The sequence below is a fragment of the Prionailurus bengalensis genome, chromosome D4 (assembly GCF_016509475.1).
Source record: "Prionailurus bengalensis isolate Pbe53 chromosome D4, Fcat_Pben_1.1_paternal_pri, whole genome shotgun sequence".
Taxonomy (NCBI): domain Eukaryota; kingdom Metazoa; phylum Chordata; class Mammalia; order Carnivora; family Felidae; genus Prionailurus; species Prionailurus bengalensis.
Window position 1 is genome coordinate 54,960,297 of NC_057359.1, and position 27,315 is coordinate 54,987,611.

At 41.2% G+C, this 27,315-nt stretch overlaps 2 protein-coding genes across 5 annotated transcripts in view; one reads left to right on the forward strand and one right to left on the reverse strand.

The window, feature by feature from the left end:
- The window catches only part of ACO1 (aconitase 1), a 67,511-nt gene extending 63,584 nt beyond the window's left edge, over positions 1–3,927 (forward strand). For both annotated transcript variants that reach the window (XM_043565844.1, XM_043565845.1), the window contains 2 exons: positions 1,945–2,130; positions 3,073–3,927. In XM_043565844.1, coding sequence (XP_043421779.1) covers positions 1,945–2,130; positions 3,073–3,186 — 300 coding nt within the window. In that variant the 3' untranslated portion in view covers positions 3,187–3,927. The remainder of the gene's footprint in view (positions 1–1,944; positions 2,131–3,072) is intronic.
- Positions 3,928–4,562: 635 nt separating this feature from the next.
- The window catches only part of DDX58 (DExD/H-box helicase 58), a 38,484-nt gene continuing 15,731 nt past the window's right edge, over positions 4,563–27,315 (reverse strand). For all 3 annotated transcript variants that reach the window (XM_043565840.1, XM_043565842.1, XM_043565843.1), the window contains 10 exons: positions 25,215–25,377; positions 23,374–23,493; positions 19,426–19,583; positions 18,308–18,443; positions 17,435–17,583; positions 15,172–15,262; positions 12,181–12,351; positions 10,806–10,957; positions 7,465–7,608; positions 4,563–5,851 (listed from right to left, as the gene is read on the reverse strand). In XM_043565840.1, coding sequence (XP_043421775.1) covers positions 5,555–5,851; positions 7,465–7,608; positions 10,806–10,957; positions 12,181–12,351; positions 15,172–15,262; positions 17,435–17,583; positions 18,308–18,443; positions 19,426–19,583; positions 23,374–23,493; positions 25,215–25,377 — 1,581 coding nt within the window. In that variant the 3' untranslated portion in view covers positions 4,563–5,554. The remainder of the gene's footprint in view (positions 5,852–7,464; positions 7,609–10,805; positions 10,958–12,180; positions 12,352–15,171; positions 15,263–17,434; positions 17,584–18,307; positions 18,444–19,425; positions 19,584–23,373; positions 23,494–25,214; positions 25,378–27,315) is intronic.

Genomic DNA, 27,315 nt, shown 5'->3' on the forward strand with positions numbered 1-27,315 from the left:
GCTTTTACCTCCTGAGCATTTGCTGGAAGAGCCTTGCAGCTCAGCTTTAATTCTCGGGGTTGGGTGAAACGCCATAGCCAGTGTCAATCCAAATGATTTGTGGCTCCAGCAAATTAAGCCTTGGGAAGCACTAAATAAGTTGACATCCACTAAATAAGTTGATGTCTATGGTAAAAAATGTGGTGTCTGGCAGGCTGCCCTCCAGAAGTCCAGGATAATGTGTTTGAACATCACACCTACTGTGTTTTTTCTTTTTTTTTTTTTTAATCCATCCTTTTGCTCTGGCACGGGGTGGGGGTGGGGGGAGGATGTTCTCTGATTACTTGGTAATATATCAAAAGCCTGCCTTTTTGAGAAGCTGCTAGAAAGAACCAGAGAAATGACAGAAGAGGAAAGGGTTTTAGGAAGAAGGCTGGGAGCTGGTGGTAGAAATGAGACCCGGTGCAGCACGCAGCCAGAGAGGGAACCGTAAGAGCTGGCGGAGGGTAAGAGAACCGGCACGCAAGGGGCTCCTAGGAGCCTAGACCTCTGTACGGAACGGCTCCAGGTTCCGGCAGCCCAAGCCGGGCTGCTCAGCAGTGCTGGGCTGTGCTCCCGGCTGAGGTGCCGCGCGGCCCTTGCCCGGAGCTAGGCACGTGCACAGGACCACCCCCCTCCTAGTGAATACGTGTACGTAAATCCAGACGGAATATCTGCTGCTCTGAAGAACCTGTTCTTCCTCTATACGCTCATTTTTAAATGTGGAAACGCTTGTGGGATTTTTAAATATACCTATGCCAGGATCTCATGCCCAAAGATTCTGGTTTAGTTGCTAAGGAGAAAGGCCTGCATGTGGGCATTGTAAAAGCCTGCCCTGGTGATGTGAATATGTGGCAAAGTTTGAGAACCAGTGCTTTGTGTATACGGCTCCCGCAGCTTACAAGAATCACTAGCTTTCTCCCCTCCATGCTCCCTGCAAGAGGTCCTGATCTGGGGTAATGCCTAAAGAACCTACATTTTTAACAAGTTCCCAGAATGCTCCTCATCCAGGGGGGCTTAAAAGTATACCCTAAAGGGGCACCAGGGTGGCTCAGTGAGGTAAGCGTTCGACTCTTGGTTTTGGCTCAGGTCATGATCTCAGGGTCGTGAGACTGAGCCCCGAGTCGGGCTCTGCACTGGGTGTGGAGCCTGCTTGAGACTCTCTTTCCCTCTCCTACAGCCCCTCCCCCTCAAAAAAAGTGCACTCTATGTATCAAGAGCCCGTGTAGGGGTATCTTAATATTATATTACAGTTAACTAATATTTAAGAGTGGGGTGTTCTAGTTAATCAAGGATCCTGGCTTATTGAGCACTGCTGTATATTGCCACTTCTAGTTCACTAATACAATGTACTTTACAGGAAGTCTTAATATGAAGACTGTATTCAGTGCAATTTAGTCCTTGAAACAGGAATTGTAAAAGCAGCACATCATTTACTTTCTCGATAGTATGTTCTGGAAGTTGCTTTTTTGGTTAAATCTTTTGTGTCTGCACCTATAGTAGCAAAATCCCAGGGAAATAGAAGAAATGATTGTGGTGTTTTGTGGTGTAGATTCCAGATAACAATGAAAGTTTGCTAAGAGATGTTGTATCACAAAGCAGCTAAGCGTGTGGTCAAACTGCATGGGTTCCAATACCAGGTACTCCACTGACTGCGTGGGTAAAGGGGGGACAATAATGGCCTCTACCTCCCAGAGCTGGCGGAGGGTGGATTGAGAAAATCCATTCAAGTGCTTGCACGTGGCCTGTACTTATAGGCAGTTCAGACTATCTACTGTGTTATTTATAATTAGAGAGCAACTTTATGTAAACAACCAGTTGGTACTTAGAATTTAGGTGTGAGAAGACTTAAGAAGCCTTTTGTAAAGTTTCCTTGTTGCTAAAGAAAACTGGAACTGTGTCCAAAGTACTGTCTTGGCTCCTCAGGGAATCAAAGCCGTCCTGGCGGAGAGTTACGAGCGCATTCACCGCAGTAATTTGGTGGGAATGGGGGTGATTCCCCTCGAATATCTTCCTGGGGAGACTGCAGACATCCTGGGACTCACAGGGCGGGAACGATACACGATCATCATTCCAGAAAACCTCAAACCACGAATGAAAGTGCAGGTCAAGGTAAGCTGAGCCTCTCCACACCAGGCCCAAGTAAACAGGGCTGTGTGTTTATAATCAATCCCGTCAGAAGGAAAGGAGTAGAGTTCGGAAGGAAGAAAATCACTCAGTAGGACTGCAGGGAGGATGGCAGCTGTTGACTGATCACTTACAGCTTGTTTATGCGTGTGGTCACCATCACTTCCTTTCTTACCCTCCAACCAGCCCCGCTGTCTCCACTGTGGCCCAGACTCACTTAGCCCAGAGAGGGGTGGGGGGAAGCTCAAAGACCGCACATTGTCACATTACCCAAAAAATACCTTTTTATTATCAAAATGTGAACAGACACACCCCATCCCTGAGCCTCACCCCAGGCCCCAGATTTTGATTAGCCCAGAGGTAAAAACGACAGCTCCCTATGTGAGGTGAGGCCAAGTGCCCCGCACCGCCTACGGGACCACCTTAATGAGACTTCTCCTGACCCGCAGCTCCCAGAGAGGGTTTAGAAAATACCATCCAGGGGCACTGGGTAGCTCCATCTGGTAAGTATCCAGGTTGGGCTCAGGTCATGATCTTGGGGTTTGTGAGTTCCAGCCCCACACTGAATGCTTGGGATTCTTTCTCTCCCTCTCTCTCTGCCCCTGCCCCCACATTGACGTGCGCACATGATCTCTCTCTCTCCCTCTCAAAGTAAAGAGAGAAAACGCCATCCCGAACATCATTAGTTGCTGCTACCCCAGGAGACCTGGTTCTCTGTTGCCTGTCACCGCCATCACTCATACGCCATGATGCTTCCCTGTGCAGAGAAGTCCACTGGGGGTCTCGTCCAAATGCAGCTTCTGATTTCCTGGGTCTGGGCTGGAGCCCGGAACTGCACGCGGCAGCCCTGAGGACAGGGTGGGTGGGCGCCCCTCCTTGCCTAGCCTCCTCCCTCACTGATTCTCCTCTGCTTCTTTGTCATCACAGCTTGACACTGGGAAGAGCTTCCAGGCCGTCATGAGGTTCGACACCGACGTGGAGCTTGCTTATTTCCACAACGGGGGCATCCTCAACTACATGGTTCGCAAGATGGCCAAGTAGGTCACCTGCACCTGGAGCTGCACCAGGAGGGAGCGAAGCGCCACCGGCCGGCCGGGCCCTTGGTGCAGAGCACCCCCCTCCACGTGTGGGCCTCCCCGCAGGGGTGCCGCCTTGCACACATGCACGTGAGCACGGACGTGTTCTGGTGCCATCCCTCCAGGCACAAAACGAGCAGTTTCTGCATTCTCTATTTTTGTGAATCTTTGGCTCTCTCTCTGGAATTTGGAAGCTCAAGTGGTGGCAATGTCAGTAGTGCCAGAAAAGGAGAACTGAGCTTGTCTTTAAGGAAACTGATTACAGGATGTTTTTTTCACTGTCAGCCTGATAAGTCTTCTCAGAAGGCGTCGCCTGTCCTCTTTCCTGTTCGGCTCTGTTCCCCTCTGTTCGGTGAAACCTTTCCCTTGAGACTCCCTGGCCTATGCATAGTATGCCAGAGTTAACTGACATGGGTAGATGAGAACTTTCTCCCACTTCAGATCACAGTAGTGATTGTGACTTCCCTGCCCCCTTCTTCCTTCAGAGCGGATGATCCAGACAGCTTGGATCAGACACTGACATTTTTTGATTATGTACCTTTGGATGGATCAACACCAGAGAAATTGTGACATTTTTCTTTTACTATCTTCAAAAATCGTCCCCAGAAAATTTTTCAGTTAAGAGGAGGACTTTGGAGGTGGTTTTGGAGAGAGACTTAGAACATTTGTAATTTGAAGAAGAGATTAAATCTATTTTCAAGCAAAACTTTTTGACTTTGGAATTGAATTCTGTGGTGTGTGAGGCTTCAGTCTGGGCCTGTTTAGAGCAGAGCGAGTCTCAGGCTACCAGCATCCTGAAGCCTGGGTGACGTTTAACCTCTCCTGCTTTTACAACCACATCCGTGCTATACAGGTGAAACGGAAGAGTTGGGGAACCAGGATTTCTCTGCCCTGGTTGGGAGCAGACAAGAAGCTAGTAGGAGCAATAATGTAAGCGTGGTGAGCAGATCATCTTTTTATTTTCGTGTCCTATAGTTTACGTCCTTATTGTCATTGACAGCATTTTGGGGCACATGTCTCAGCTGCCATAACAAAATATCATAGACTGGGTGGCTCAAACATCAACAATGTATTTTCTCCTTCCTGGAGACTACAAGTTAAGATCAAGTTTCCAGCCACTTCATTTTCTGGTCAGAGCTTTCTGTCTTTCCTTTTGTGATGTTTGAAGGTTTGTCTAAGCCATTTATGGTCCTAGTGAATTACAACTAATCTGAATCTGTTTTAGAGAATACTTAAGTTATTACAGAGCCTACCCTGTCTTGAACACAAAATACCGTGGCCTACATGGAAACAGCAAAACTCAGGCAGTTGTCCCCATGTCTGGAAAACCGCAAACAACTCTCAGGGCATCAGCAACCTTGTTTAATGACACAAGAATGCCACTTGAATACATAGTCTGATTTTTTTTAAGTGGATAGGACAGCCAAATTTATCTCCTCAGTTTCATCCAAGGAACCTGAGAACAGAGTCCAAACTGTTGACCATCAACTATTATTACAAAATGGCTTGAGATGACCATTCAAAGGGAACAACAGCACGGGTTAAGGAAACAAATTAATAGGGCAAGATGTACAAATAAACTATAAAAACAAATCAATTTCTCAAGAAGTACTGTATCATCTACACACTCCTATTACTAAAAGTTGTCCTACAGAATTTTAAGATTACATGCCACACACTGGTACATGGAAAATATGAGTAACTACTGTATCTATGTATATGAATATTTATCGAACCCTTAGAATTATCAGCATTTAAGAGATCAGCATAGAGGAATCAACAGCACAGACTGGGACAGAGCTAACAGAAATAGGAGCCAAGAGGGGGTTCCAGGAAAGGAGTACTCAACAGGGCCAAAAGCAGCAAAGAGATCAAAGAGAGAGAAGGCCTAAGAAGTGCCTGATGGATTAGGCACTGGTATTAACAAGAACAATGTCAGTAGATTAAGGGCAAAAGTCAGTTTACAGTAGGTTAAGGAAAGAAAGGGAAGCATAGAAAAAACTTTCAACATTTCTTTCCTTCCTTCAATTCATTCATTCATTCTAATGTGTACCCAGTGGCTACTGGATATTCATTGGGGATCAGTTGCAAGGGGAAGGATAGGAAAAGAAGTTAAGGCTTTTTAATTTTTCCCAAGTACTTAAGAGCTTTATTGGCCTACAGAAAGCCATAAACAGAGGGTAAAGTTAAGTGATAGATATTTAGTTCAATACAAGCCTTGGGCAAATACCTTCACAATGGTACAAGCAATCCATGACTGTACCCACTGGGGCTAATTTCTTCAGTCAGGGTCGGTCATCCATCCCCTGTAGCTAAAGAATGAGGCACCCAGGTCATTTGGGCATTTCCTTAGCATCAAATGGTATCTTCTCAAAATGAAAGTCCTTCCACTTTGCATATAGTTTCTGAGCTCCAGTTGCAATATCCTCCACCACAAAACTTTCTATTTTTATAACTGGAATCTCAAATATCTTATACTTCACATGGATTCCCCAGTCATGGCTGCAGTTTGGTCTGGCACAGAAGATCTTTGCTCTCTTCTCAAAATATCCAAAGCTCTTTGGTTTGGGGTGTAGTTTACTCACAAAGCACTTCCTGAAAGCATCTCCAACCACAGTGTAATGGCATTCCTACGGATGAAGGGGTTGAATAACAACATTAAAACGAGTACAAAACCGTGATTTTAAAAAGCTCCACCCTTATCTGAGATGAAGAGCACGTAGGATCCCACTCATTTTACAGATGGGGTAAGAAGGAAATACACATTCACCTGAAGGCCAGACCAGAATCCACGCGGCCTGACTCCCAGTTACACGGGTGGAGTTGACGGTGGGGGTCAGGGTACAAGTGAAGTGACAGGGGCCATCTCATGAAGAGGAGGACTAAGAAGTTTCCAGGGAACTGAGCTTCTGAAAATAGATACCCTTTATTGATTCAGAAACAAAAGGGAGTATTTATTGAAGATCTCCAAAGACTGAATTCACCTGGCAGGCAAAATCCAAAGGATACAGAGAACAAAGGGTCAATGTGGATCTGAAGAGGGTTGGGGACTAAAGGGTTCAGAGGCTCTGCCTGTAGTCAACTTTAGAGTAAACCTCAGAAAGGCCACACTGTACAGAACAAATGCAGACCCAACACACCAGCCCCTCGGGAAAAGTCATAAAGCACCATTTCAACAGAAAAATCACTCAAATTGGAGCTGAAGGGACCTTTTATAGCTAAAGAAGCAGACTCCTAAAGGCATGGGAACTTGCTAGTATCACCCCTAATATCCTTCTTGCTCAGAGGGACTGATTAGAGACTTCAGCTTTCTGAAGCGCAAGGAGAACCCTGAAAACTCATCATCTGAACGAGCCTCCCCTTTATCAGCAGCAATGGAGTTACATCCAACTTTTGTCTTTAGACATTTTTGTATCCAAAGTTTTATCCAAAAGTATTAGGGAAAAAAAATTCAGAAAACTAACCTATTTTTTAAAATGAGATACTTTGTTTTCGTTATAAAAGTGATTTGTATCCCAAAAAGAAAGTTTAGAAAACATAAAATAGTAGAAAATATCACAGAATCTCACTGCAAAATAGTAATGCATTTTAGATATTTCCCCTAGTCTTTTTGTCTATACAAAGTTAAATTTATTTTTTTGTTGCTGGTAGTGATGGTGGTATTATTGCTATTATGTCACACTGCTATAGTCCTAGCATATTTCCAATTTTGTATCCTTGTTATTTTTCCCACTTCATTAGTTTGTAAGAAGTTTTTCATTATACATAAGCTTCATGATCATTTTAATAAACTTTACTTCGGAATTATTTTAGATTTACAGAAAAATTTCCAAGATTATCCAGAAAATTCCTGTAGACCCTTCACTCAGCTTCCCTGAATTCTCACACACCATAGTACATTTGTCAAAACTAAGAAATTAGGATTGGAACATTACTATTAACTACAGATTTTACTACTTTTTATAATAATATTCTTTATCTACTCTAGGATCGAATGCAAGATACCCCATTCATTTAGCATAACCATTTTTAATGGCTATGTAATATTTAGTTAAGTGGCTTCTTTTTCTTCTTTATTGTTAAGGATTTCCTATTAAAACGTGTTTAGCTTTTTAAAAATACATTGACTATGGTCATGAAAACAATAAAAATAATAATGTCTGACTATAAATATCTCACCAATAGTAAGCTTTAATTACTGCTAAAAAATGACCCAGTGCTCTTTGTTAAAAAGGCTGCTTACCTCCACCACTCTGATATCAACAGTGTAACATGCAAAGGCTTTGCACTTTCTGCAGAGCAGTTTTTTATTTTCCTTATCAGGTACAGGTTCTACTTTTCCTTGACTATCCCTGATGACTTTTTCTTGAATCTGTATCTGGAGAACCTACATGCAAAAAAACACACGCAAAAAACAAACAAAAAAAAAACCCCACATCATCAGTGTAATTTGTGTACAACTAGAAGGTATATATATACACATATATGTGTATGTAATCATTCATTTATATACAACTTCCATGAACATACAGTACCTGACTTTGTTTATTAAAAAAAAAAATCCCATAGATTATTTTAATGGTTCTCCTAATTCTTTGTTAGTGTTTAACTGTGACCTCCAATTAGTCTTTTAATTTTTTCATCAAAGATGCTCATAAAATACTAAGGATGTCCATAAAATAGTCATCTGAACCATGCTTTCTACTTTAGTAGTTGGCAAAATTTTTTAAATCCCTCACAAATAAACATATGATATATACTGTTTCAGGCATGACTACACCCACTTGTAGAGCAGAGACCCATTAAATGGAACAGCAGGCAGAAGAGTCCCCATCATCTAAAAAAATTTTTTTCTCTCCTCTTCCAACCACAGGAGAGTATTGTTGAATTACAGTAAAGTTAAATGTATATATAGTATGTCTGCCTTCTATTCCAAACCTCAGGACATGGCTAAGTATAACTAAGAACCTGGACATGATGGAGAAAATAAACCTAAGAAGATTCCCAAGGTTGAAGAGAGGATGGCAGGCAGCTAGGAAACACATGGTAGAACAACATGGTGGTGACTCCCTGGGTTTTCTTTTCACCTCATATATCCAGACTAGGGGCTGAAGAAACAAGCAAGCAGAAATGCCTATGGGCCCAAATAAAAAATATCTCAACAGAAACCTACTCTCTCTAGCCAAAGGACCTGGAAAGGCACAGCCTAGCAAGCTAAAAAACTTTCAGACATTAACTGTTCTACTCCAAACATCACAGAATAAAACAAAAAACTATGGCCTAGGGGTGCACCTGGGTGGCACAGTCAGTTAAGTGTCCCGACTCTTGATCTTGGCTCAGGTCATGATCTCACAGTTCGTGAGTTTGGGCCCTGCATCGGGCTTTGCGTGCTGATGGCGCGAAGCCTGCTTGGGATTCCCTCTTTCCTCTCCGCCCCTCCCCCACTTGTGCATGCACACACACTCTCTCTCTCTCAAAAATATATAAAAAAAATTTTTTTAAGTTTATTTTTGAGACAGAGTGAGTGTGAGTAGGAGAGGGGCAGAGAGAGAGAAGGAGACACAGAATCCCAACTAGGCTCCAGACTCAGAGTTGTCAGCACACAGCCTGACGCGGGGCTCAAACTCATGAACCATGAGATCATGACCTGAGCCGGAGTCAGACACTGACTGAGCCACCCAAGTGCCCCTAAATGTATGTATGTATGTATGTGTGTGTGTGTGTGTGTGTGTGTGTGTGTGTATATATATATATATATATATATACACATACGTATATATATATATACATACATATATATATATATATATATATATATATATATATATATGTAAATAACTAACCTATTTTTAGGGTGGCCTCACCCCTACCCATGCTAGCAAAGACTGCGTGGGGCACCAAAATTTCCACTTGCAGAGCTGTAACGAAGAACCTTGACACTCTCACCCCATGGTGTCAGAGAAAGCCAAGAGGGGAGCCATGACTTTCAGCCCTGCCAAATGGTAGACCCTTTTGCCTGTGATGTCAGGGAGACCCTGTGGGGAGCCAGAATTCCCACACACACCCCCAACAAAATTACCAGATACCAACAGGTCCTGGCCACACTTGTCCCAAACTCCCTCTCATCCTTTACCATCTCTGCCTGTTCTCTATGGCTGTGAGGGGAATCCCAAATGTGATTCAACAGTCTAACTCAACATGCTGATACTTAACCTGTTTTGTTCTCATCCCACTCCTGTCCTGGCACACTGACTACAAAAGAATGTCTGTGTCTGGCCCAGCCTCCATCTCCCCTGGAAGATTTTTAGTCTATTTCTTCTGCCACAAAGGAGTCTAAGCAGCTTGTCACCCAATGGAAGAGACAAAAATTAGGGCATGGGGATGAAAGCTATTATGGTTTTAAAACTTTTATTGCCAACATTCCCATATGCTACAAAATGGGAAGGTGGCACAGTGAAAAGCCCTTATCTTCAGTAAAATTCAGAAGAAAAATTAAGAGGAACTAAAAAATTTCCCTGCCATTCTCAATGAAACTGTGGAAGAAGTATTTTTAAATATTTTAGTCTCTAAGCTTTAGGAAGACATTTTTTAAAAAATGAGGAACCACTGACAAAGTTAAGATTTTATGTCCTAAATAAGTGTTAGACCACTACTTCTTAAAACTTTCTTGATAAAAGAGATTATGACTTTTTAAAAATATGGACACTATGGAGTCAGTCTACTGAAATGTAAAGTTCATTTTTGTGAAGGTCAAGTCTACCTCCCATATGCCTCTGTCCATAACAACTCTCATTTTTTCAGCACTTACTTTGTACCAGGCACTGTGCTGAGCGATGCACATACCCCATTTTATCCCCCAAACTGCCCTGTGAATTAAATACCATTTCTTTCCTAACTTTATGAATGTGGAGACTGATGACTTAAGAGATAGAGTTAATGCCTGAGGTCACATATCGCATAAGTGGCAGCAATTCTGGGATCAGAGTTTCCACAAGGGGTCTAGAGAAAGTGTGGGGGTGCGTGTACATGCGTACATGTGTGTGTGCATGTGCATATGTTTCCTGATTTTCCCCAATCTGGTTCCATGCTTCTGGGTTATAAAGGAAATTATAATCAAATGAAGGTTACTACCAAGAGGCTGAACTGAACAGATAACGCCACTCCAAAGTGCACATTACTATCCACAGCCACAACAGCATTTTACCACGTGCATAGTGCACTGGGAGCTCTTCTCGGAAGACTCCAGATATCAGAGAGAGGGGCCTGAGGAAAAGACAGGGGAGAGCAGGGTCCTGCCTGTTATGATGTAGTCCTCAAGATGAGCTCCCAACTTAAGGGTCGTTCTAACTCAGTTTGTCCTTTCTAACTAAAAACCAAACTTCAAGTATCAACACTAATAATTTGTATTTTAATCTCACTGAGACTTAAATCAGAATGACTCCGATGTTCACTGCAGGACAAAATTTTAAGCATAAACTTATTGTTCTAATGCAACACTCAGAGCAATATGATAAAAGGTACCAACTATGCTCGTATTCTATTACAGTCAGATTCTGAAAAAGTAACACAGATTAAAAGACTTACCTTTTCTTTAAATACTGCTTCATTCCATGTCTGAAGCATTGAAATGGAGTCATTCATCATTTTTTCTTTGTATATGTTTATTTTTTCTTTTTCAATTACAACAGCATTACTAGTCAGAAGGAAGCACTTGCTACCTCTCGCTCTTCCTCTGCCTATCAGAAAACAAATATTTGGTGCCTTTGACTTAAAACCCTGGTAAATCTGAGAATAAGTCAACAAAAGGGTATTCCTAAAATTCAACTTTGGTTCACTGAACTCCATTTTCACAGGAAAGGTGAGCTGTTAGAGCATGGGCTCCAATGCAGGTATATACCTGGATATTAAACTACATGTTAAACTAAGAGCCCACACTAGACTGGCTTCCTTGGGGTACCCATGGTGCAGGGTGATTAGACAACCATGTTGTCAGAGACACTGCCTTGAAGACAATCCAATATGAACCCACAGGATGACATTGTGAGCGAGCACTCTAAGACAAATAATGAACACATCCTCCCTCAAAGCCTTCAGGGAAATGGGGAAATAGATATGTTCACAGTCATCAGAATATAGATGGCAATAAGTGCTATAAGAAAGATCACTGTAAAGGACTATGTGCATTCCAAAAACTGTTGCCAGCTGGGGGAATTAGAGACAGGTGATATGGAATCAGGGGAAGAGGTTAAGAGGTAAAATGAAGATTGTCAATAGCAGTACATGAGCACTTTCTGCAACAACGAGAAAATGATGAAGTCAGGCTGGCAGAAGTGGATAATGAATAAAGGCGAAGAACGGGAAATAGGTCGGAAAGATAAACTGGTCCTGGATTTTGACCTTTTTAACATCATGTAATTTGGGACCTATTAGAGTTCCTATGCAGGTGAGTGACATGCCCAACGCTGTTTTTCAGGAAGTAAAGTGGCCGGTGTTGTTATGGAAATTGAAAAAAGGAAGAGAGGCTACTTAGGAGATCACCTAGTTGAGGTAGGACAGAAAAATCCCATGGAGTTTTTCTTCTAGAATACAGGGATCCATCAGTACCACAAGTACCACCATGAGAGGTCCACATGTTGGCTATACATATATAATCCAAGTGGGAATTATCTTTCCATAAATGTCAGTCAATGTAGGTCAACTAAACAGTACTCATTGTGCACAAGAATCAAAATGGGATATATATTAGTGGACAAAATTGTACTCCCCAATCCTGACCAAGTAAGTCACTGTTAGGGCCAATGATATCAAAGTCCACTGTGCCAAACAAGGGTCAGTAGAAAGACCCAGAGAAAGGCCAGAAGCACAATGACTGGTCGAAAGTAAGTTTCTAAATGACAGACACACTCACAAATCAGACAAACTGGCAGTCACTTAGTAATGGCATCAAAGCTCTTCTTACCTCTAGTTTGGATCATTTTGATGACATTGCCCACATACTCATACAGGATGACCAAATTGCACTCAGCAATGTCAATGCCTTCATCAGCAACTGAGGTGGCGATCAGAATCTTTTTATCTCCATTAGTTCTGAATGCATCCAATGCACACTTCTGTGCTGGGAGTGTCATCCCTGCATCAGAGTCAAAGAGCATTTTAGAAGTCACCAAAAGAAGGAACTTTACCCGGGGCGCCTGGGTGGCTCGGTCGGTTAAGCGTCCGACTTCGGCTCAGGTCATGATCTCGTGGTCCGTGAGTTCGAGCCCCGCGTTGGGCTCTGTGCTGACAGCTCAGAGCCTGGAGCCTGTTCCCGATTCTGTGTCTCCCTCTCTCTCTGCCCCTCCCCTGTTCATGCTCTGTCTCTCTCTCTGTCTCAAAAATAAATAAACGTTAAAAAAAATTAAAAAAAAAAAAAAAAGAAGGAACTTTACCCTTGAAAAATAGCCACTAATGATGGAATGCTTACTACGTGGTCAAATACTAAAGTAAGTGCTTTATATCCATGATGTCAAAATAACCCTAGGCACTAGGGCCTATTCTTATCCTTGTTTTAGAGGACATAATGGTGGTGTTTAACAATTTGGACTCTGCCACAAGACTGCCTGAGTTCAAATCCTAGCTGGGGGACTAACTAGCTGTGTGAGATAAGAGTCATGTTATCTCAAAACAAATACTGATTTTTTTTTGGGGGGGGGGGGGGGATTATCAACAACTAATAATGCCTTTGAATGTGTCCAGGACTTTACAGCTGACAGAACAGTTTCACAACTACTTATTCACTGGAACTTCACAAAGCCCTTTTTGGTTGATGTGGAAAGTGTTGTAACTCCCCTTTACAGATGAAGACCTTAAGACTTTGGAAGTCTGATAAACTGACAGCCTAGTTAGTGGCAGAACCAGGCCTGAATTTAAGTCTGAGACCCTAAGAGTGTGCAGTTCTCAGTCATGGATATACTATGAAGAAAAAGAATTTCAATGGTCTCCACCTCTGAGTTAATAGAATTCATAAAAGTTGGCAGCCAAAATCTGCAGATATATTTTAAGGCCAAAACATTCACCCATTTCTTCATCAAACATTTACTCAGCAATTCTAGTTTGTTAGCTAAAAATATAATGGTTAAAAGGTCCATTTTTACCTATAAGGATCTCATAGAAGAAGAATATAAATAGGAAGCCATAATTCAATGTGATGAGCAGTGAAATGGAGGCAGAGTGGATCTATGGGATGGGAAGGAGAGACACCTCAACTAGTCTTAGGAGGTTGGGGAAGGCCACTTGGATAAGCACAATGACTGGTACAGAGTACCATTTCCAAACAAATATGGATGGACGGATGATGGATAGATAGATGATGGATGGATAAATGAATAAACAAGAAAATATTTTGAGTGCCTATTTGTGAAGAAATAACAAAGTTTGAAAAACAACTCATGTAGGAATCAAATTGCAGAGAACTTTAAATTCCAAGTGCCATAATTTGGCATTGGACTTCATTTGGTAAGCTAAATTTTCAAAATCTGCATTTACTTTTCAGATTCATGAAGTTTAAACTTTGTATAAGTGCAAGAGTGATGAGTGAGGACTGACAGGATGGGGACTGCTTATTATAAACAAAACTAAACAGGAGGAAGGAAGTGAAGACCAGTCCCTGCTGGTCACTGAGGGTGGGGAGCACAGCTGCAAGAATGTCAGGTGGGGGCTGGTCACACTAGATCTTCTTGGATAATAACAGAGGCATCCTTTCATGCTTCAACCACCCTAGCTAGATATCAGGATTGTCTGCTTGAGCTTTTTCTTTTTTTTTTTTTTAAGTTTATTTAATTATTTTGAGAGAGAGCAAGGAAGTGAGCAGGGGAGGGTCAGAGAGAGGAAGAGAGAATCCCAAGCAGTATCCACGCTGTCAGCACAGAGCTCGACTCGGGGCTCAAACTCACGCAATGTGAGATCATGACCTGAGCCGAAATCAAGAGTCAGACGCTCAACTGGCTGAGCTACCCAGGTGCCCCTGACCTTTTTTTTTAATTGTAAAATATATAATACACATAAAAGCATCAATAGTAAAAAACAATAAAATAAAAACAGAACATTTCTATTTCCAGCTTATCTTAATCTACTGGTTGAGAATTGGAGAAAAAGAGTGACATGCTCAAACAATATTATAAAAAATAACTGGTTTTTCCCACCAGATATATGGGAAGAAGCAATGTCTACAAATTTTTGGCATTTGAGCATTGTGATGGCTTTCTGATGTGTCAACTTGGCTAGGCTGAACTATAGTACCTAGTAACAGATCTAGGTGTTTTTGTAAGGGGAATTTGCAGATGTAATTAAAGTCCCTAATCAGGGGTGCCTGAGTGGTTCAGTCAGTTAAGTGTCTGACTTCAGCTCAGGTCATGATCTCACAGTTCGTGAGTTAGAGCCCTGCATCGGGCTCTGTGCTGACAGCTCAGAGCCTGGACCCTCCTTCGGATTCTGTGTCTCCTTCTCTCTCTGCTCCTCCCCTGCTCTTGCTCTGTCTCTCTCTCTCTCTCTCAAAAAATAAATAAACATTAAAAAAGAAAGTTCCTAATCACTTGACATTTAAGTTGTGAAAGACGTTTCAACCTTGGTTGGCCTGACCCACAATCAGCCCTTTGAAAGAGGACTTCGGCATCAGTTCCTGAGCTCAGAGACTCGAAACAGTTCACGCCTGTGGAGGTCAGGCCTGCTCCTGACCACCTGCTCTATGGATTTCAGACTTCCTTTGCCAGTCCAACTATGTATGTATGCTAACTCCCATATGTGAACATATGTGTTTCACACATAAACACATATATGTATATATGTATGTGTGTACAACCTCCTACTGGTTTTACTTCTCCAGACTGATATAAGTATTAGAAAAGAATTTGAATATATTATAAATATTCTTATATATATAGTATACTAACTCTAATTCATTATATATAAGTACCTGTGTTCTGATTTGTTTTGCCCCGTCCAGTCAATATGCCAGGTTTTAGAAAGCTGAGTTCAGAATTTTCTTCAATCCATTTCTTCAAAGCCTGAAAATCAAAAGCAATTATCAGTTGGACACTATTTGTATAAAATCTGTATTAATACTGAAATACTGCAAGAAGAAAAAAAAAAACCTTTAAGTTAGTGAACAGTTTTCTGACAAACCTGAGAATAAATGCTTTTTGGCACTGAATTCTATGCAATAATTAACTGTAGTGGTTAAGACCTTTGTGATCTGACACAAAATATACACAAAAAAATATCTCTAAGATATTTTTTAAATGAAGAAAAGCAATGCTCAGAATAGTGAATGTGTAGAATAGTGAATTTACCAAGATCTCAGGACATAAGATCAATATACAGAAGTCAGTTGTATTTCTGTTCACCAGCAACAAGCAACTAAGTACAATACAACAGCATTAAAAAACTGACACTTAGGTGTAAGTCTAACAAAACACGTGCAGAATCTATATGTGAAAACAATGAAACAGTGATAAAAGAAACCAAAGATGTGGTAGGTAGCCCGTCAGATGGTTCCCAATGATCTCTCGCCCTGGTCTTCAGATCCTTGTGTAATCCCCTTGAGTATGAACTGAACTCACTGACATGCTTCTAATGAATAAAAACATGGCAGACATGATCACTTCCAAGTTGATCTTATAAAATGACTACGACTTCCACATTAGGCTCACTCTCTCAGTCTCTCTCCGATCACTCACTCTAGAGGAGGTCTGCTGTCATTCTCGGAGGCAACTCTGTGGAAAGGCCCACATGAGTGAGCTCACAAGCACAGATTCTGAGGCCCGCTGGTAGCCATGTAGGCTAAGGTTGGAAGTTGAGCCTCTCAAGTAAAGCCTTAAGATGACTACAGCCTTGGGAGAGCCTGAGCCGGAAACATCCAGTTGAGTGGTTTCTAGACTCCTGATCCATAGGTATTATAAGATAATAGATGTTTGTTACTACCAGTCACTAAGTTTTAAGGTAATTTTTTATCAGCAGTAATACAGATACTAATACAGAAGCCCTATATAAATGAAGAAAGAGAGATAATATGGTCATGCATTCGAAGACTCCATATTTTTAAGATGTTTCTTCTCCCCAATTTTATCTGTTGATTCAATGCAATTCCATTCAAAATTCCAGCAGATTTTTTCATACATGTGAATGAGCTTATTCTAAAATATAAATGGAAAAGCAAAGGAAGATAGCTAAAACAATTTTGAAAAAAGGAAAAAAGTTGGAGGACTCACACTATATAAAGCTAATCAAGACAGTATGGGATGGGTTAAAGGATAGATGGATATAGATGAATGGAACAGAATCAAGAATCCAGAATAGACCTATATAAATACAGTCAACTGATTTTTTTTTTTAAGTTACAAAGGCAATTCAATGGAAAAAGGACGGTCTTTTCAACATATAGAGCTGCAATAATTAGCTATCCACATAAAAAAAGAAAAAAAGCATCTCAACCCATAACTCAAAATAGATTGTAGACCTAAATGTAAAATGCAGAACTATAAACCTTCGAGAAGATAACAAAGAAAATCTTTGTGATCTTGGGTAAACAAAGAGTTCTTATGTACAATACCAAAAGCACAAGCCACAAAAAGAAAAAATTGATAAACTAGGCTTTGTAAAAAGTTAAAAGTTTCAATCTATAAAAGATACTGTTAAGAGAATTAACAGACCAGAAGAAAATATATACAAATCACATTTCTCACAGAGGACTTTTTTGTCAGAATAAACTTTAAAAACTTTCACTCAACAATAATATGTTAACAACCCAATCAGATCCTATTTTAAAATGGGCAAAAGATGTGCAGAGACACTTCACCAAAGAAGATATATGGACGTCTAATCAGTTTATGGAGAAATGTCCAACTGCATTAGTTGAGATGCAAATATAGTAAAATGAACATTTACTCTAGGAAGATACCACTACGTGCCCAGAGAATGGTTATGATTTTTTAAATTGACCAAAAATTTTTAAAAAATATGAAGTCCTTGCTCTACAGGTACCAAGACTTACTAGAAATTATTGATCAAAACAGTGAGGTATTAATATAAGGATAAACAAAGAGATAATCAGAACAGAATAGCCCAGAAACAGCCCACACATATACAGGTGCCTGATTACAGAGCAGTGAGGAAAGGACAATCTTTTCAATAAAACGGTGCTAGGTCGATGTGTAATCCACAAGAAGAAAGAAGCTTACATCCACAAGTGCTCTGGTTTTCACAAAGAGGATGGTTCTGCTCTCTGGGTTTAAGTGGTACTCCTCTTGCAAGATGAAGCAGAGATCTTTGAGTTTTGGGTTCTCATTGCTGGGATCCATAGAAACGCTTTCCAGTTTCTGCAGCTTTTCTGCAAAAGGGGAACATTCTATAAATGGCTTACAAATTCTAGAAATTTAGAACACACTGTGACCATTAGCTAGAGTTCAAGTAGTTAATCTCTCAATCCTTGACCAGAATTTTAAGAGCAATAACCACTGCTTTAATGTAACATTAAATGTAGCAATAAATGCATATTTATTTTTGCCCCAGAGAGCTGGTTCCCCAATGTTTAGCAGCACACCACTGAGCTACACATATGTATACTAAATACTTTCCTACAAGCCAAAATGAGAGAGAGGGAGAAGGACTTACTTTTCATTTAAAATTTTCCTATATTTTTCTAAATATGAGAGCAGTAGGATTATGGGCGATTTTGGTTTTCTTCTGTATAGAAGTACATATAAATTATAGTATGCTGATTAACACTGAACACTTTTTTTTATCTTTAAACCTTTGTAAAATTACTAAAAGTTAAACCAAAAAAAATGCTACTACCTATTATAATTTCTATGGGATATATACTTCGCAAATCCTATTTTACTTCTTAACAAGAAGAAATAATGTTAAGCAACGGATTTTTTTCCTTAAGTACCAGATTTCACTGATGATTCATAGCCCTATCTACATAAGATCTTCTTGAGCCCGGAACAACTCCCTGAGCATCACTGCACACTAAATATAACGCAATGTAAGTATGCTGCCACTGGAGTCACCAGGTTCCAATGGCTTCCTCCTCTAGAAACACCACCCACCTTCGAATCTCCGAGTGAGATCTTGCTCAATCTCATCAAATCCTGCCGCTCGGACGTTGGTGAAGAAGTCTTTCAAGTAGTCCAGAGCATCTTTCATTCGCGCATGCTCATTGATAATGAGGGCATCATTATATTTCTGTTGAAAATGAAAACTGGGTTTCAGTGTGTCTCCAATGCCTAATGCATTCACTGTACTAAAATTCAATTAGCTGTACTTAGCGTGAGTAGGGGAAGGGCAAAATAAACTTTTCTCAAATCTATTCCAACTTAGTTTTAAGATGAATGGCTCCAATGGAACTGCAATAAAACCTTTGAACCAAATATTGTTTTAAAAATCTGAATTAGCTAGAATCATACATTAATTAGGATCATTTTGAATTTAGAATTCCACCTTGGAAGAGAAAGAGGAAATTACAAGAAAAATCCATGTCAAAGATTAAAGAACAAGAGCAAATCAATTTCCACATCAACTTGCCTCATGATTCAGACATTCGACTTAATCTCTTCATACACCCAAAGCCATCACTGAATTGCAACTGCACCTGTTCAGAATGATGGTGCTGACCACCTACACCAAATATTCAACTAAATTCATTAAATTCCAAAAATGCATACAGACTGAGTGCATTTTTAAATACTTTCAATGGCATGATGAGCAGAGGTGATGGTTGTTTCTCAACTTCTTGGTTAACCAGTAAGCAACCAAAGACTCTGGATTTCTGAGCCTGTGGCTTTGCCAAAGGTAAGAAAACATATGCTCAAGATAAGGTAGCAGGAGTTACCTAATGAACTTTCAAGATGACTGTCACCAATCACATATCTACAATAATGGTCATCATCCCCCAATTTCTTTCAATCATGTCAATCATAGCAATGCTAGAGGCATGGCATAGAATCCCAGCCTTTGTTTCCATCCTGTTTCTACTAGTATTAAGTTTCAGTAGGCAGAGAAGATGCTAAATGGGGTAACTTTAAAGTTTGCTTCATAGGAACCTTTTGGAAAGTTCCTAAGCGAGCTCTTGAAACAGGGTGAAAAGTTGATGTTCTCTCAGCTACCAGAGCAAAGCTCCCAGTTAGGTGCTAAAACTAAAATACACTTTTGGAAAGAAGTCACATACCCGCAAATGGGAAGTGTACAAAAACAGTGCTTTACAAATCCTGCTCTCTTCATCTTTGTCAGGCAATTGAAACACCGTGCATGCTTTCTGAACAGTAACGATCCATTGTTCATATTTCTGCGTTCCAAATTCCCGATTTCGAATTTGAGATATACCTTCTGGAAGAAGAAAAAGGTTTTCATTATGCCATATGATCAGTCATTTAAAGTTCTAAGCATGCCTCACCCTCTAATTTTCTTTTTTTTATTAAAAATGTATTTTAAGTTTTTTTAAATGTTAATTTATTTTTGAGAGAGAGAGAGCATGAGTAGGGGAGGGGCAGAGAGCAAGGGACACACAGAATCTGAAGCAGGCTCCAGGCTACGAGCTGTCCAGGCTACGAACCGCGAGATTATGACCTGAGCCAAAGTTGGACACTTAACCAACTGAGCCACCGAGGTGCCCCCCACCTAATTTTTTTCTTACTCTCTGTAAACAGAATATTCCTCCTGAAATAGTTTTCAGCAGCAGTATATCTGTGTTTGCATATGATTGCTTACTGAATACTCTCTGCACCAAGAAATCAAAGTACTCCTTATTTCATTTTCACAAATCTGTAAGGTAGAGGTTACATTTTACAGGTGAGGAAACCAAAGCTCAGAAAAGCAAAGTAGTTTATCCAAAGTGACACAGCTAGTACATGGGGGAGTGCAGGAATGCAAATCCAGGTGTGTCTGATACCCAAATCTTACCAGCTTTGTGAGCTAACAACCAAAGCAGCCCAGAAGTAAAACAATGGACATGAAGATATCTAACTTTGCTTCTAAAAATGAAGTAGTGAATAAAAATAACAGGTCTCATGAGCTTCATCAGGAGGATATTTAAAAGCAGAAGAGAAAGAACTCAACACAGTCTATTCTGCCTTGCTGTAAACTGAAGTCATCTGATCTCCACAGCATCACTCACAGGGCTGAGCAAAGAGCTTGTCATGGATGCTTCTGTATGTGTGCATCTCCTAAGCTATGCCTCATCTCAGTTGCTTGGTCTAAACATTGAGCATATCCTGTGGTCCAGGCTCTGTGCAGGGTCCTGGGGGTAAAAGGATGTAGAAGACCGAAGCCTGATCTCAAGCAGCTCAGTCTGTAAGTTACTCTGGGATTGAATCTCCAGGTCTCCCTGTTAAGAGCACAGTATAATAAAACTCACAGGCAAGAGCTATATTTCTGGGTTAAATTTCTCCTCCCACCCTTTCGTGTTTAACAGGAGGAACAAAGGAGGCTACTCAGACAAGTAGCACTGACATGCTTCTTTCCCAGCCCCAACTATAAACGGTGGCCAGATGAATTAATAAGTATTTCTTGAACACGGGTGGGTGTGAAAATGAGTTAAGCAATGGGGAAATGAACTGCTGATAGGATATGGACTGGGGAAAAGGTGGAGGTAGAGAATTAGAGGTGGGAGGAATAAGAAGGTAGAAATTCATGTCTCTCTGCCCTTCTGCTACTTCCCCAGTTTAATCACATCATAATGTTCCTGGATAATGTGACAGCCTCTTAACTCGTCTCCCTACTTCTTGCTTTGTTCCCTCCAATCCACTGCCCACTCAGCAGCTAGAGTGGGTTCGCAAAACTGCAGAAGAGACACTATGCTACCCGACTGCTTAAAAGCCTTTAGTGGATTCCTCTGGCCAGATCCTACCCGGCTCCCAGGATCCTCTGTGATCTAGTCTCTGACTACTTCTAATTCTTTTTTTTTTTTTTTAATTTTTAAAAATATTTATTTATTTTTGAGATAGACAGTGTGTGAGCAGGGGAGGGGCAGAGACAGAGGGAGACAGAATCTGAAGCAGGCCCCAGGCTCTGAGCTGTCAGCACAGAACCTGACACGGGACTTGAACTTACAAACTGTGAGACCATGAGCTGAGCTGAGCTGAGCTCAGACACTTAACTGACTGAGCCACCCAGGCACCCCTGCCTGTTTCTGATTCTTATCTCCAGCAGTTGACAAGACTAATGGAAATCCACATACTTGCTCCACTTTCCTGGCTGTTGCACACACTGTTTCCTCTGCCTGAAACACACCTTACCACCACCACCCACCTACCCCTATCCTGTTGTTTTATTATTACTTATCTAATTTTGGCCTTACACATTACACTGGAAATACCACAAGGGCAGGAGCTGTATCTCAGGGTCCATGTTATATTCCCATCACCTGGCATATGGCCTAGGACCAGGTGAATGATGAGTGAATGAGCATGTTCAAGGAACTGCTAAATCAAAAGATTCAAGTATGGAAGGAGTGGCAGATAAAACTGGAAAGATAAGTAGAACCAGAGTGTGCAGGCATGGATCAGACTGGCAGGTCAGAGGCTTAGAGGGCTTTTCTTGTAAGGCAGACAGATTCAAGCAGGATACTGACACAATCAAACTGGTATTTCAGAAAGACCAACCAGGTAATGGCGGGTTGAATGGAGAAATGAGTAGGGGTGGGTAAGCCAGCCAGCCAGCTGTGAGATTAAGTCCTAAAGCAAGCTGTGAAAGAAAAAGAGAAGAGAAAAAAAAGTAAAGTAAGTGTGAAAAAGGTGAACTCACAAATTCAGCATCTCCAGAGCTGCTCCTAGTGGTGGAAGCAGCACTACCCACCGGTGTACCTACAAGTGCACAAGCCAGAAGCCCAGTGGAAGTCACCCCAACTCCCATCCGAAGCCAGCTGGCCATGAAATCTGAATACTTCCTGTTTGCAGGGCTCTGCACAAGCCTCCTCCCTCTACCAACCTGTCTTGACTGCCTCTGTTTGGCCCTCTTTGTTCACTGGTATCCTTATCACCTCACCCATCAGTTTAAAATCTTCAGGTGCTTTGCACTGCTTTTAGGAGAAAGTCAAACTCAGTCCTACCAAGTCTTTCCCTGTCTGGCCCCTGCCTCTCTCTACTCACTCCTTTCTACTACTCATATATTACGAGTACCATGAGATGCTTGCCGTTCCTAAAACATTCCCTTCCTTCAATGCCTGACACCTTTTCAATCTCACTTGTCTCTTTCTTAACTTGGCCTCAAGCTTCAAGATTGTCTCAGGCATCATCCCATCCCAGAGAGCTTTCCCTGCAGCCCACTCTAGGCCAAAGTTCCCAACGTGCTCCCAAGGCACCCAGTGTGTACCTCTGCCCCGCTGTGTGGAAGCCCCCTGCATCTGATTCTCATTATTTGACTGTGAGTTCCCCGAGGTTGGGACTATGTCTTTAATCTTGTTATTCCCATTAGCTAGCACAATGAATATCTGGTAAATGAATGAAAGAACAAAAGAGAAGAAGAGAACTTGGGTGACTTCGTGAGAAAGTCTCAGAAGAACAAAGAATCAAAGGTCACCTCCTGTTTCAATCTGATCCATCAGGGAAATGGTGGTTTCATATAAATAGGGAATTTATATTTTCATATAAGTAGGAAGAACAGAAAGCTAATTGTGGAGATTAAGAAAGTCATGAATTGGGGCGCCTGGGTGGCGCAGTCGGTTAAGCATCCGACTTCAGCCAGGTCATGATCTCACAGTCCGTGAGTTCAAGCCCCGCGTCGGGCTCTGGGCTGATGGCTCAGAGCCTGGAGCCTGTTTCCGAATCTGTGTCTCCCTCTCTCTCTGCCCCTTGCCCATTCATGCTCTGTCTCTCTCTGTCCCCAAAATAAATAAACGTTGAAAAAAAAAATTTTTTTTAATAAAAAAAAAAAAAGAAAGTCATGAATTGATTGAAATATGGTATTTTTCAGGTATGTATGTCAACACAGATTTACTTTGGATTAAAAAAAATGAGACTAAAGAAGGAATTTTAAGGTTCCTCAATAACCTATAATCAAGAAGGCTAACCTCTTGATATAGTCTTGACACTGTCTGAACTGAAGAGAATGCAAAAAGACACTAGGGAATAATACATGGCTATTCCTAAGTGGAGAAAACGCAAAATGAGATTTATCTCACCGAGAGTTATGGTACCGATTTCGTCAAAGATACTCTTTGCCAGACTCTCTGTTTCCCTCATCAGCTGAGAGATGATGCATTTAAATCTGTCAGTGGTCCGTGATTCCACTTTCCTGAAAACTAGAGCCATCAGAGTAAAGTGAGTATTTTTCAGGAAGAACACATCATACTTCAAAGTAGGCATCTGCACACCTTTCTCTGTCTCTGTTACTTCTTCTGTAAGACCTAAGGCCCCAAGCTCACAGGCAGGTAGTCTAAACGATATATCAAATCTTCAGAAACCTTGCAATAGCTCCCTAATGCTTAATGCACAGATTCTAACATCTTCATTTTTCATGGTCTGGGTCTAATCCGACTTCTCAGTCTGGTTTTCTTATTACTCAACTCTACTTTGACAAGGCTGGTATCAATCTTATCTCTGCAAATACAACACTTTTTCAGTCTCTCTTCTTTGATCTTCTCCTTTCCCACCCAACCCTCAGAAGTGTTCACATTGTTCCTAAAATTCATTATTGCATTGTTTCAGCAGAAACTTATTCCCTGGCTACCATATGCCATGTTCTGGTGATAAACAGTTGAAAGGAACACACTCTGTGGTCCAGAGAGGTCTGTGTTCTTAGGGGAGAAATGTGTGTAGCCAAATAACCACAGTAAAGTCCTATAACAATAACTATGTGCAAGGTATCATGGAGCACAAGAAAAAGAATCTCTAATCCTTCCAGAGGAAGAAATGTTGTGGGGTAAATAGGGGAAGAGGAAAGGAGAAAGCACACGATGCACTTGAGGAGCCCAGAGGAATGTGACAAGGTTGGGCTTATGGGAGGGGGAGGAGATGAAGCACAGAGGGCAGAGGGACTGGATTTTAAAGAAATTTGTACTTGATACTAAAAAGTTTAGATTAGGTGCCTTCCCTAAAATCCTTACAGGCAGCTCCCAGAAGGGAACTTAACTGCCCCTCTCTGGCTATCTCATGTCTGTTTGTTCTGCCTTATACAGTCATACACTATCCCCAAAGCAAAGAGAAATGTATATATGTCTCCTCTTCCTCTCTTCCTTGTTGGGTCAGTATAGCATTGTAATTTAATAAACATTTGCTACTCAAATCTTTTTTAAAAAATCAAATACTGATCTGCTGAGGAAAAATACAATGAATTCAGATTAATTTCCTTTCAACCCAAATCATCAGATCCATACTCAAATAATGAATGACCACACAGTCTCCTCCTCAGGCATGCAACACAGGGAAGGGCTGAGCCCAGCTCTTAGCCATTTACATGCTGTGATTTTAATTTTTAAAACAAAAATTTTTTAAACATTTATTCATTTTTTGATAGAGAGAGACAGAGTGTGAATGGGGGAGGGGCAGACAGAGAGGGAGACACAGAATCAAAAGCAAGCTCCAGGCTCTGAGCTGTCAGCACAGAGCCTGATGCGGGGCTCAAACTCACAGACTGTGAGATCATGACCTGAGCTGAAGTTGGATGCTTAACCAACTGAGCCACCCAGGCGCCCCTATATGCTGTGATTTTTCTCATCACGCCTCATTGTTAGTATCTTTATAAGAACTTTATCAAAAATACAAAACCAAAAAAAAGAATTTTATCAAACTGAAGAGTAAGAATGTTTATTTTAGGACAGTCCCCTCCTGAGGTTTGTCCACTGCCTGGAATACAGCTCAGCTAAGGAGACAGCTGTGAAATGTAATTATTTCCCAAGTTTGGGGTTAAATATTTTCCACTAAATGGAAAAGGTAAAAACTCAGTATTCATCTGAATGGCTCTGAACTAGGAAACACGGAGGGTAACAAAATCCTAAAAGGCATGCTATGGGATTCCACTTACACTTTTGGGGCTTATAAACAATTTCTTCCAGTTCCTCCAAGTTGTCTTTGACTGTTGCTATCACTGATGTGTCAAGAGAAGCACACAGTCTGCAGATATATTCCACAGCTTCTGCTGTGCTTTTGGCATCCCCAATGCCAACGGAGGCAGTCAGCCCAATGACCTGTGAGGAGCATTGGAAATCATCAGATGGCTGGGAAACTGCCTGCCATTTCCACAATCCTGCATACAACTCTTTCCTGTTAAAGTCAGGTTTTATTTTTTGTTTTGTTTTGTTTTTACTAATTTCCCATAAAGAGCAAGAACAGTATTTATTTTTTCTGATATTTTCCATGACATTGCAAATGGAAAGCTCCCCATTAGGCAAAGCACTGAATAAATGCAAAAGTCGGAACTCATCCGATGAACATGAATCAGCAAAGAAAGCAAGAGTGGAAACCCTTTCAAGGAAGGACTTCTCTTCTCTACTCTTGTGTCCCCCATAATGTGTAGAACAACATACTGAAAGGAAAGGGACTGAAATCAGACACAACTCCATTCTAAACTCAACCATGTCACACTGGCTGCATGTCCCTGAACAATGCAGGGACACATGTCAGCTGTCTCTAAAAGTTGGGAAACAACAGCTATTTAAAATGGTAGTTGTGTGAATTCAGTAACAAGATTTATAAAAAATTTAGCTTAATGGTCACCTAACAATTTAAGTTCTACTTGAATAGTCACTCAGTAAATACTGAATAACTGACTCATTAGCAAGAAATCTAGTGAACCACCAATTTTTTTCTAGAAGAAGCTTTAAGAAATGTGATTGCTGGGGGCACCTAGATGGCTCAGTCAGTTGGGTATCCGACTGTGGTTCAGGTCATGATCTCACTGCTGTTGAGTTCAAGCCCCGCATCAGGCTCTGTGCTGACAGCTCAGAGCCTGGAGCCTGCTTCGGATTCTATGTCTGTCTGTCTGTCTCTCACTCTCTCTCTCTCCCCCTCTCTCTCTCGACCCCCTCCCCTGGTCTCTCTCTCAAAAGTGAATAAACATTAAACAATAAATTTTAAAAAATGTGATTGCTACTGAATTTTGTCTATGGGTACATGCTGAATTTCTTTTAACCTGTGCTTCCTAAAGAGGTAGTTATTAGGGCTAGAGAACTTTATATGATGTGACACTAGTATACCATGCTATAAATTCATGGTTTCCAACCTTATCTGGATCCCCAGTGTAACCAAGCAATTCCTGTTTCAAATCCTTTCCATGCACCCCGAGCTCCCTCCTCCATTCCCATCTTGATTATTCCCAGCAAATAATCTCTCTGCCTCTCCTACATTTAAGAGAAAAGAGAGATTAAATGCCAGGGATTCCCCACCTTTCCTGTCCCCATCTATGAACTACTCTGTCTTGACTCCTTTCACACCCTCACCTCTGATGACACCAAAAATGATGTCCCATCTACTCTCCTGGACTAATGCATATATCTGCCTACTTACCCCATACCCTCTGGTTTCCCCTGACATCCTGTTCTATCAATCATTCCCTCTATCCCCATTCTGCCTCACCTACTGCTATTTACTACTTCACATTCTATACTCAAACAATATTGAAGAGCTTCACAATTCTCGACTCTCAGGCACACCATGCTCTCTCATACCTCTGTGCCTTTGGACACACAGCAGACTTTCCTGAAGACCATCAAGCTATCTAATTTGTACCTTCTTGTTAGCTTTTGCCTAACTTCTATTGGGTGTTGCCTTACTTTCACAGCACATGAGTTTTCACTTCTGTTCTGACTACAGATTGTACCCATCTCCATAGTGTGTCATCACCATACATTATGACATAATTTTTACATGTTTGGCTCCCCAGGAAATTAAACTGTTTGAGAGCAAGGACTGTCTTTTTATATTTGTATCCCCAGTGCCTAGCACAATGGATAACACAGGGCGGGGGTGGGGGTGGGGGGCTTGCCTGAGGCATGTTTGTTAAGTGAATAAATGAATCAATCAATCAATCAAAATTAACCAATAGGCTATACAATCTGGACTTAGCACCTGAAAAGAACATCCTTAATTTGGTCATAAGAGTAAGTAAATAGGATTTAGCAAGGTTA